At 33.3% G+C, this 12,291-nt stretch overlaps 1 protein-coding gene across 4 annotated transcripts in view; it reads right to left on the reverse strand.

Annotated features, from left to right (window-relative positions):
* Window positions 1-12,291, reverse strand: part of ERBB4 (erb-b2 receptor tyrosine kinase 4) — a 1,164,764-nt gene that overhangs the window by 239,060 nt on the left and 913,413 nt on the right. For 2 of the 4 annotated variants that reach the window (XM_004767012.3, XM_004767010.3), the window contains exon 16: window positions 7,258-7,332. In XM_004767012.3, the coding sequence (XP_004767069.1) occupies window positions 7,258-7,332 (75 nt within the window). Of the gene's footprint in view, window positions 1-7,257; window positions 7,333-7,453; window positions 7,499-12,291 lie in introns of all 4 variants that reach the window. The other 2 variants (XM_004767013.3, XM_004767011.3) reach the window with 1 other exon arrangement.

Consider the following 12,291-nt stretch of genomic DNA (forward strand, 5'->3'; position numbering starts at 1 on the left):
AAGAATGAAGATGCTTTGGAAAAAAAATTTTCTTTGTTCATTGAAAAAAATTTCTTTTTCATTTCAACAAGTAAACTTTTTATCGTAAGAGGTTTTTGTTATTGCTGTTTTATTTTTACTCTACTAAAAGCAACTATAATTATTCCATAAATGACTCAAGCATATGGAATGCTTTACTCTGGGCAATCGAACAGAATGCCATAAAAATTGCAATGGCTACAAGCATTCAGAAGTTTATTAGAGGTGGGTTTCCCTTTCCTTATCATTCATTCTTTAGTACTGAGTTACTGTGAAATTGCAATGAAATTATATCACTTTGCGTTTGAGGGAGGATGGTAGAGGAGAATGAAATCACTGTGAGGAATTTCGTTGGTAAATCAAAGAGCTCCCTGTTAATTAGCTCCTGCCTACAACATAGTATGGAAAAATAATTGTATGTTTATGAAAGAATGATTAGGTAGAAAGAATGATGAGGTAATAAGAAAAAAGCACAAAGAGAGCAATTTGAGTTAATATCTACCCATCATTTTATGTAACCACATCACAGAAGGGGGTCTCAGTTAATTGGATTCCTTTAGTTAAATAGGAAATATGAAAAAAAAAACACAAAAGATATTTAGGGTCTAATACAATGTATACCTAAGTTACATGAGGGATAATTTTGATTCTTTTCTGGATATATATATGGCAGGAATTAAAATAGAAACTTCGACTTATACTTAAAAAAAAAATCTTTCTGCTTAAGTGTTGTTCTTTTGACACAAAAATTGAAACAATATTTTAGTAGAAATAATTGGTTACAAAGTGCAATTTTAAGAGAATCTGCACAATATAATTCCAAATCCATTCAATCAATAGTATTTGGCTATATAGATAGGAAGGCATTGCCTTACAACTTTCAGCAATTTACTGATAATTTTTGTGTGAGATGTTAGTAGGGGACCAAGTCAGATGCCATTTTTTACATAGATAGGTGATAGATAAATAGATAGATATGGTTATAAATATAGATATGTAAATTTAGTAAAGTAAATATATAATAGTAAATATATAAATTTAGACATAATATATTTAGTTCTTAGTTCTTTGAAAGAATGAAGTACTTTCTCTTTATTGTGGATTATATTGTTCATTTTGCCATATCCGCTACTTTTTTCACTTCCTCTGCATATGTCAAAACATCTCTAAATGTAGTATCTACAGAAATGTTTGCAAGGGGTTTGTATTTTTAGTTGGATGCAATTTAGATGGCTCTTAGTGAGGAGGTTTTTGTTAGAAGTGAGTGTTAGGAGATAGAATTTAATACTTCCTGTCTACTAAAATCCCACATTAAAGTCCTGAGTAATACTGATAATATACTTCCACCCCTAAATTGTATTTTATAAGAAAATAATGCCAGGGTCATATCTTGGAATAGCACCTGTGAAGTACTTTTAAAACTATAAATATTTGTCTAAAGGAAGGCGCAGAGGCTTCAGGAACATATTTCACTCATTTGCTTTCATTTTTAATAAAAAAAAAAACTACTGGATAGTCAGTAATGAATTCAATGAAGCTTAAGATGCTTTGAGATCATAGAGTATAAGCAGTCCTGATCTCTTTACAAATCAGCAATTAATAATTATAAAATATTATAATTTCTATACCATAGAAAGATGCTTATAGGAAAGAGTGAAAAAAGTATTCATAATGGATCACTCAACCCACTGAATTTTTTATCTGACCCTTAACTAGTGTAATCAACATCTTACAGTTCAATAATGCTATGTTTAGATTTTTTTTTTTATTACAATCCTAAAGTCAATGCTCTTAAAAGTCTCTTTTGACTTTCAACCTTAATTGTGACTTTTTCTGGTCACATTTTTACAGTTAGTAGGTTTGAGTATAATATTAATGTTTCTAGGATCCGTAAAAGCTTTGGTAACAATGTGTGAACATTTTGATGTCAAAAGAAAGTCACTGATGCAACCTTATGCCACTAAACAGTTTTATTTAAAGCAACCATGTGCAACTATACAAACAGTAATTAACAACTATTTAGCAGTTTTACTCTTGTCTTGAAGTGCTTTGATAATTTTTGGTATTTTATATGTACTGGAAACCGTGGGACACAAATCAGATGGAAAAGAAGATACTCACACACTCTCCTTCACCTCTTTGAACTCTCTTAAATTCAAAAGTAAATTTAATACACAGAATATGGGGGACTGAGGATAGACTTATAATAAAAAGCCTGAGTACTTTTATTTATTGGACTTAAGGATCATAACACAACTGCCACTCATCTAAGGAAACCATCTATGGGCTGTTTGACCATTTGATATGGACGTAAGTTATGAACTAAGTTCCTTGAGGGCAAAACAAACAAAGAAAAAAGATTGTTCCATTTGTGAAAGTGGTGCCAAGAATATCACATCATCTCTCTCATATATCACACATGGGTCACACTGCTAAAGGATAAACTGTTATGTGACCTCTTAGGTAATAACGACTATACCATAAAATAAAAGTGTGATATGGGCATTAAAATGTGACAGGAATATAAAACGTTTCAAATATCTGCCTATGTGAGATTTAAAGAATTATACTGATTTCAGTTACCTTATTTCATATGGTAAAGCATCTAGAATAATTGAATTGGAGCGAATAGCCAGATAAAAATTTTTGAACAGTTAGCCAGTAGTTTTCATAATTTCTGTCACAAACTCAAAAAAGAATTACTAGTTTAGATTTTGGATTGCTAACTAATATAAAGAAAGGTTTTGCTTATTGAGATGGACAAATGTGGGCCCTGATGGAGGAGAAACTAAGATTATAAAAAAGCTTTCGATATATATTTGACAAAGAAACTAAAGTAGAATAGAATTGGACACTTTCTTCTATTGCAATCTATATGAAAATAGCTTGTGTGAAAGCTCAAATAAATACCATAAAAAGAATAATAAATGAAAACTTGCTGAACATATTTCTTTACAAGATTCTTGACGGAAAAGGGAGAACAGCAAAGGTCAATGCTATTTTTAAGGCATTTAATTCAGATAAGGAGAGTATGGAGAAGTTTGGAAATTCAAGTATTATTTTCATATTCTAGGAGACAACAGAAAAAAAAAATTCCCTCCTATGCAATCTTCCTGGAAGAAATTCCAGCAACAGCCTGTAAGGTAAACGGAGTGTGGAAAACCAATTCACAAATTGCAGGCTTGGGAAAGAATAACACTGCTTAGAAAATGAAAGTCGATCAAGATTGGAAACATTTCACCTGTTTTCATTTAAATCTTCAATCTTTTTTCCTGCTGGTTTAGGATACAGAATACAACATAATGGGGCAGCAGGGAGTAAGAATTCTAAATATTTCAAAGTGGCCACATTGCCATGCTCGATGCAATTTTCTGTGACTAAAAGAAAACTAGGCATTTGGGTAATCTCCCAGTTAAAACATGGTTCAGGAAACTTAAAAGAGTTATTGTCGCCCATGTGTTTTATCCCCCTATTATGTAAGATTTACTTTAATCAATTAAGAAACTTAAAAAAACTATCACAGAAGTTAAAAATGGAAAATGAACTGAAATATTACTAGACTGGTCCCCTGCTTTCAATTCAATGTGTACCTTTCAGAGACCTAAGCATTTATTGCAATAATAAGAACACAAAAATAAAGTTACTTGTTACTTACACTTCTCATCCAATCCATGACAAAATACTCTGTGCTCATATACACTTTTCCAAGGTGTCCAAGTTAAGTATTTCATGTCAATTCCAAATTGCCTTATAAACAGCCTGTGATAAGTCAACTAATTCTGACAAGTCAACACAACTGAAGGAGAGTCACACTGCTTTAAATTTAAGTTCAAAAGAGTTATTAAGTAAAGATATCCAGAGTTTCTAAAAGAACAATTAGCTCCCTCTTACCAATTTTTTGAGATAATTATACTTAGAAGTGTGATACAAAATTTAAATGCTTAAAAGCTGAGAAATTTTGATATGTCAATTTTTTAGTTACTGAACTACTGGATTTATGCCCTACTGATAATAAAATACCAGTAGAACATAACCCCATGAGACTTCCAAAAAGATTACATTCCCAATATTTCAACTAGACACATGACTACCACCAGTGAACACAGATTTAGATAAGAGCTCCTGTACACTTAATCCTCATACCAATCATATGAGGTATATGAATTTCCATTTTAAAAATTACCATTATCATCCCCATTTTACAGATAAGAAATATGGTAGTGCAAATACCTGAACCCAGGCCTTCAAATTCGAAAACTTCTGCTCTGTACAAAGGCCTACAGGTTAAATGTCCTGCGAGTGATGGGCTGAATTATATTATCTATACTCTGTTACCAGACGTGGTTAGCAAATTGTGACAAAGCTAATCTGAATTAGGTGTTAGTTGAGACTATAGGGAATGGCCTAAGAACCTAGGCAAGATAGGATTGAAAATTCTCAAGCTACTTTTGTTTAAGTGTTGAAAATATTAAATCTATAATAAGATACACTATGATTTTGAGCGTCGAAAACCACTAGTGATCTACTACTATGGTTTTAACCCTTTCTCTGTCTCTGCATATGTCTTTACCTATGACACGCTGTTGTCCAAACCAGTGGCCCTCCTTAGGGCAGTGATTCTTAAGGTAAAGAAAGAAATATCCTTCCTTCCATCAAGGGACCTGCCATAAGGGGTAGAGAGATTTTTCCCTTCCCTCTAGGAATTATGTTCCCCCATCCCCAACATTTAAAATCCTTGTTCTATAGCAAAATAATATATCACATTTACTGTGATTTATCTGGGGAAGACACTATTCTATGGACTCAACCAATCCTCACAACCAATTTATAATCCTATTTTATATATGAAGAAAGTAAGTCTCAGATAATTGAAGGCACTTACCCAAGGTTAAATATCTAAAAATGATAGAGCCCTTGCTTTGGACCTAGAAAAGCTGATTCCAAAGATTAATCACCACTCAATCACCACATTATAATGCCTCTCCTTAGTTGGCTGGAATAATTATAAGAAAGTCATTAAATCAAATGTGGAAACACTCTTCAAAATCATATTATAGTGACTTCACCAAAGTCTCAGGGAGGAAAATTATTATTATTTTTTTTAGGAAAATTATTTTATAAATACAGGAACAATCTAAAATGTATCTTGGTTTATAAAACTGAACTTTGGACCTTAGGCACTCTCTTTCTCTTTCTCTCTCTTTAGTCATTTTTTTCCATAATTTTAAATCTTGCTCTAAATAACAGTATTAACTAGTCTGAGTTGATCCCAAATGCCAAAGTGCCACTGTTGTATAAATCATTTATATCTACAGCACCCTTTTGAAAAAGAATTTAAATAACCTATTAATGAGACATATCACTTATTTGATTATTCTAAAAGTTTTTAAAGGCTAAATAACATATGATTGAAAAAATATGACTATAATGACACAGATGAAGCTCATAATTATAATGTTTAGCAAAAGAGACCAGATACAAAGAATATATATGTATGATTCAATTTACATAAAGTACAAAAACAGGCAAACTGGTGTTAGCATTCAGGACAATAGTTACCCTTGGAATGGGGCACAAGAGTGTTTCTGTCTCTGGTACTATTCTGTTTCTCGATCTGGCTGATGGTTACATAAATGTGTCATTTAGAGAAATTCACTGAGTTTTATACCTTTATTTTGTGTACTATTACACTATATATGTTAAATTTGAAATAAAAAAATTATATCAAAAAGCAGCTGTCATTCTGCTATTTGTAATTTAGTACTACTTCCTCTTTTTCAAAAGACAGGATTAATTTGCTTCATAAAGAAAGTAAACAAGGAGTACCTGGGTGGTTCAGTCCGTTAAACGTCTGCCTACTGCTCAGGTCATGATCTCAGGGTTATGAGATTTAGCCTGCATTGGGCTTCATCCTTAACAGGGGGTTTGCTTGAGATTCTCTCTCTCCCTCTACCTCTAGTCCTCCCCTAGTTAAGGTCATGCACATGCATTTTCTCTCTCAAATAAATAGTCCTTTTTTAATTTATTTGGCAGAGATCACAAGTAGGCAGAGAGGCAGGCAGAGAGAGAGAGGGGGACGCAGACTCCCTGTCGAGCAGAGAGCCCGATATGGGGCTTGGTCCCAGGATCCTGGGATCATGACCTGAGCAGAAGGCAGAGGCTTAACCCACTGAGCCACCCAGATGCCCCAAATAAATAGTCTTAAAGAAAAGGAAAGCAAACAATATTTCTACATAACATTGTAAAGTTACTCTTTTCCTAAATATGTTTTAAAAAGTCATATTTATTGAGATATAAATTATAGACACCAAAATTCATCTTTTTAATGTACTGACAGCACATACATTTATATACCCATCGCCACTGTCAAGATATAGAATAATTCCATCAGTGCCCCAAATTCCCTCATGTCCATTGCAACACTGCCACTGGCAACACTGACCAATTTCCTGTTTCTAGAGTTTTGCCTTTTTCAGAATGCTATACAAATGGAATCATATGGTATGTATTCTTTCAAGTCTAGTTTCTTTCCCTTAGCATAATACACTTGAGATCCATCCATGTTTTGCATATGTCATTGGTTTCTTTCTTTCTATTGCTGAATAGCATTATAGCTTCGGCTATATGTGATATATCACAACCGAAGAACACATGATAGTTTCTAGGTTTGGTGATTTTGAATAAAGACAGTATAAACATTCATGCATAGGTTTTTGTATGAATCTGAGTGATAGGTTTTGTTTTTTTCTTAATTTTAACTTGTACTTTCACTTGCACAAAGTATTTGCCGTAGTGCCTTTAGTCTACGGTAATTCTGAAGCCTAGAGAATACACCAACCAGCTCAAAATAATATAAAACCAGAAAATGAATCAAATTAAACAAGAAACAGCTTACAAAAATAGATCAACTTTCACAAATTTCTCTCTTAAAAATATTTCTTTTTGCAGTAATCACAAAATTAATAAGAAATGTTCTGTTAAAATTCTAGATTAATAAATCAAAATCCTGTTTAAGTTGTATAAAGGTAAAATTCAAAAACTCTACTGATTTGGATTCTAAAATTATAACAAATAAAGAAAAGGGGGTTAAGAAATGTGGTTTGAAAAGTAGCATTGTATGCTTATTTCATAACTCCCTAATTTAACATATTATAAATTTCACCCAACCGGTTAGTATTTTTTATCCATGATAATTTGGAAAGGATTTGAGTGACAAAATGGAAACATGGTAGATGTTACCTAGCATGTTGTGGTAAAGTGGAATGGCCCGTCCAAGGATAATAAATGCAGTCATGACTAGTGGGACCGCTACACCTGCAGGCAATTACAGAACAGAAAACATCATTCTCCATCCCCAGTGGCATGCACACACATGCACCAGTGCTCGCACAAGGAGCCTTGGAGGAAGAACATGGGAAGCAAGCACACCAAGTACCTATCCATCAGGCCGATGCAGTCTTCAATACTTGAGCCTATGCACCTGCAGAAGATCCAAATTTAAAAAATACAAGGAAAGAAAAATTAGTCATTGTTAAAAAAAGAATCACTAAGATAAACCTAATTGTTTCAAATTCTTAATAATGGTTTTTAGACAATTTGGAACACTCTTGAATTTAAAGTCAGTGAGAAGATTATTGCTTGATGGATACAGAGAAGTAAGTTGCCAAAACCACCTAATGGAATGCAAAGAAACATGTCCACAGTAAAGAAAATTGGACCCTGTTTCTGTGGATAACTTCCAAACCCACATAACTCACTTCTAATACCTTGAATTCATTTGCATCATTCATGAGTATATATCTAGCTAAATAATTTGATATTTCGAAAGTTATAATTGGTTTCATGTATACAGTTTCTTCTAAAAGGACTTAAGCTTAAGTAAAACTAAAATCAATAAAAAAGGAAACATGAGCTATTTAGTATAATATAATAACCTGATGTTAATGCTCATTAAAGATTGATTACGGCAGAAAATGAGTTAACACATTTTAATGCTATTCTTATGGATACTTTACATAATCACATTATTCCATTCCTTGGTTGTGACTGTTTTTAAAACATATTTATCTGTAAACATGAATTCATTTAAAAAGCAAATTAACTGGTTTCACCACATTCCAGTTTATCTTGACACTCTCTTTTAAAAGAGCAGACAAACAGAAATGGGTTTTTAAACTGCCATCATATTTAACTGAAACAACAGCAAATAAATAAATACTCTCCAAGGAAATGAATATACTAAGAACCAGTTCAGTAAAGAATTTACTGAGATCAACATTTAAGTGGAATCATAAAAGTACACAAAATCCTAATGTACAGTCCGTAGAATTGCATTTTGAAGTATTATGGAAATATTGCTTCTCCCATCTTCCAATGGACTTAAATTGGATTTCTTTCCCTTCTCTCTCATCAAATACATATAGCTCCAGTGCATTATCAAGATTCTCTCTACAACTATGATTTATAGAACTGTCTCATTCTGCTGATCCCAATATTTTTCCCCAAACTATAATTCTAAAACTGAAAAAGAAGCTGAAGTTAAAATCACCATATAATGAAATAATAAGATGCTTGTGTATAAGGCCAGGCTGCCCATTATATCTTTAGATAATTCTTAAAATTGGTGAACTAATATAACTATGTATAATAACAATTAAGTCACTGTTTCCTTGCTTCACCAATATCAGCTGTAATATTAATACTAGGTAGAAAGATGTTTTCTTTTTGAGGATTGGTTTTGAACTTGCCAGAAAAAAAAATTCAATATACAGAAATATAGAGAACACACCATGAAAAAAGTATTTTAAAAAAGCAAATGGGAAATAAAAATAAAAATTTATAGCACATAGCATTGAATTAATATAATCCATAACCAAAACCATTTTTAAAATGGAGAAAGTAACTACTAAAAATGTTTCCAAATTGTCTTATATTGTTTTCTATTTATTTTATTCTGAAGAACTTATTTTTTTCTAGGTCCCAATTATATCTTCTTCAAAATGCTTTTTTATACAGTATTGCCATTTTGTAACATTAATAGTCTATTTCTTATTTCCAAGTAGATATACACTGAAAAGCCATGAATAGTTTACAATTTGTGTGTTTATAATAAACATTGAAAGATAAAATATTTGAAAGTAAAATTCAACTTGAGGAGAAAGTGTGAATAATGAAAGATCTTTATTCATCCATTAAAAAAAAATAACCATTTGCATGCCTACTAAGTGTTGCTATCTTCTAGGAGCTGGAAGGGAAAAAAAAAAAAGATGAATTAGACAGTTTTCTTGCTCTTAATGAGCTCACAATTTAATGAAGGAAACAGATGCATAAGCAGATGTATATTATATAATGTGATAAATATAATAAGAGACATGAAAGAGTGGCTTAAGGGAGCATAGCAGAGGGATGCTTGGCTTCAGAAATTCATGGTAGGGCGCCTGGGTGGCTCAGTGGGTTAAGCCGCTGCCTTCGGCTCAGGTCATGATCTCAGGGTCCTGGGATCGAGTCCCACATCGGGCTCTCTGCTCAGCAGGGAGCCTGCTTCCTCCTCTCTCTCTCTCTCTCTCTGCCTACTTGTAATCTCTCTCTGTCAAATAAATAAATAAAATCTTTAAAAAAAAAAAAAAAAGAAATTCATGGTAATCCTAATGGAGAAGACAGAATGCTGAAGTTCAGGGTGCTGAGAACCAGAGTTGGAGTAGCAGTGATTTCTAAGGGGTAAGGAACAGCAGGAATAAAAGCATAGATCTGAGGCAATGTAGAGTGCACATAATTCTGAATAGTCAGGGAGCAAAACATGAGGCAACAGGGAGAGGTAAAAGAAGCGAGATCATTAGACTGGAGTCAGAATTTGAAGTCTATTTGCTTTAGGGGCAAACTTAATGGAGAACCACCGCAGGGTTTTAAAGAAGTAAGGGATTTACTGCACTTGTGTTTTACATGGACCTCTGCCCTGTGAAGGCTAGTCAGGTGGGATCCAGGTAGACTGCTCTGGCACAGACTGTTTTAGTCTATGTAAGATGAAAAAGGATTAAACTTGGGAAATGGCAATTAGGACAGAGGCGGGGGGAGGGCAGATTCAAGAAATAACCTTGAAAATAAAAAATTAAAAATTAAAAAAAAATATATAGAGGGAAAAAGAGAAGCTGATGGCTGATCTGATGGTAGAAGAGGAAGAGTCAGAGGAATTAAACATGACTCAAATGTCCATCTATGAGAATACCATCAGTGAGAGAAGCCAAGAGGAGGAACAACTTTCTGTGTGTGTGTGTGTGTGTGTGTGTGTGTGTGCGTGTGTGTGTGTGCGCGCGTGCGCACGTGTGTGTTGGAGGAGGAGGGGTTGATAATTTCAGTTTTATGTATCTAGTGTGGTTGTCCTGCCTTTCGGTAAGAAATGTTCCTTGCCAACTGGAAAGAGGGATCTGTGGTGGTGGGGCAATGATCAGTGGTGATCAAGATAGCTGAAGAAAGATCTATGAAGTGAGAAAAGAGGAGCCTGAGACTCAAACCCAAGCAACTCCAATAACCAATAAATGACCTAAGATAACCTATGCCAAAAGCATGAGAAAATATAATTGAGTATGAAATCAGATAATTGCAGCATTGTGGGAGCCAAATCATGAGAGACTTCAGGAAATGGGGTAATTGTCAACGTCAGATGCAAGAGGTCTTGCATTTGTAATTGTCAATGTCAAATGAGAGGTCTCATCAAATAAGAATCACTGAGAGCTGTCTTTCTCCGCTTGACTTATTTCGCTAAGCATGATACGCTCTAGTTCCATCCATGTTGTCGCAAATGGCAAGATTTCATTATGATCTCCCTGATATGAGGAAGTGGTGATGCAACATGGGGGCTTAAGTGGGTACGAGAAGAATAAATGAAAGAAAATGGGATTGGGAGGGAGACAAACCATAAGTAACTCTTAATCTCACAAAACAAACTGAGGGTTGCTGGGGGGAGGGGGGTTGGGAGAAGGGGGTGGGATTTTGGACACTGGGGAGGGTATGTGCTTTGGTGAGTGCTGTGAAGTGTGTAAACCTGTTGATTCACAGACCTGTACCCCTGGGGATAAAAATATATGTTTATAAAAAATAAAAAATTATATGAAAAAAAGAATCACTGAGAGCATTTTAGTTGTCATTGTTGAGGTCACCAGAATTTCGGCTCCTATGAGTCGAGAAACAAATTGGACATAAGAGAATAGAGGCAAGGGAAAAGGGAGGTGAGTACTGAGGGGGCAGGATGTAGGGTCAGGAAAGTTCGTTGAGTGGATTATGTAGGATATTTGAGATTTAAACATATTTACAAGCTGAAGATGAAAGAAAAAATGGAAGACAAAGAATAAGGGTAAGGCTGAAGCGGCCCCATCTTTTCTAAATACAAGTATCTATTTAAGGATGTGTACTCTATTTCAACTATTTTGACTTTATTTAGAGATTTATTAACTATCACTTACAATTTATATTGGTTCAGCAAGATCACAGAATAATGGAAACATTAAACTTTTGAAGAGTCAAAATCCCAAATATGAGATCAAAAAAGGATAAGGAATAATGCAACACTCTACAAAATCAGTGGTACAAAGTAAAAACTTTACAGGAAAATCAGAAACTGTAACATGTCAATAAAAATATCTGGAATTCTGAACACCAAGATGTGTTGAACATTTGCCATTACTTACTGATTTACAAGTGCTTTGATGTATTCATATATCTAACATAGTTGAGATATTTTAACAAAATCTTAATTCTTTAGAATTTTGAAATGGAGGAGTATTTTTAAATTTTGGAATGGAGGGATATTTAAAATTTTCAATTAAAAGAGTATAGACAAAAATTTCACTCTTCTTTCCTTCTATCGATGAAAAATTTTTCAGTATATAAATTAAATAATATAAAAAGGGTTGATAAGAAAGATTAAGACATATAAGGAATTTAATAATATGAAACCATGATTCTAATATTAACAAACATATTCAATGCAAATTTTCAAAGATATCTAATGAAAAATAAATTTCCCAGTCCAAAATCAAAGTTAAATTGGTATTTATCACAGACTCAATGATGTTAGTGTAGAAAATGTAGCAATTGCCATTATAGAAATTAAATTACCTACTAAATTTAGTTCACAAGTCTTTTTAAAAAATTTCTATCTTGCTAATTTCAAATATGAAGATCATTCTTAAGTTTTAAATGCTTTCTCATCATTTTAAAATATGGGGAAGTGTCTCCGATGTTAAGATACGAATTGTAAGATAGAAAACTCACTGAACC

The sequence above is a fragment of the Mustela putorius genome, unplaced genomic scaffold, assembly GCF_011764305.1.
Source record: "Mustela putorius furo isolate JIRA1106 unplaced genomic scaffold, ASM1176430v1.1 tig00000275_pilon_pilon_pilon, whole genome shotgun sequence".
Lineage (NCBI taxonomy): Eukaryota > Metazoa > Chordata > Mammalia > Carnivora > Mustelidae > Mustela > Mustela putorius.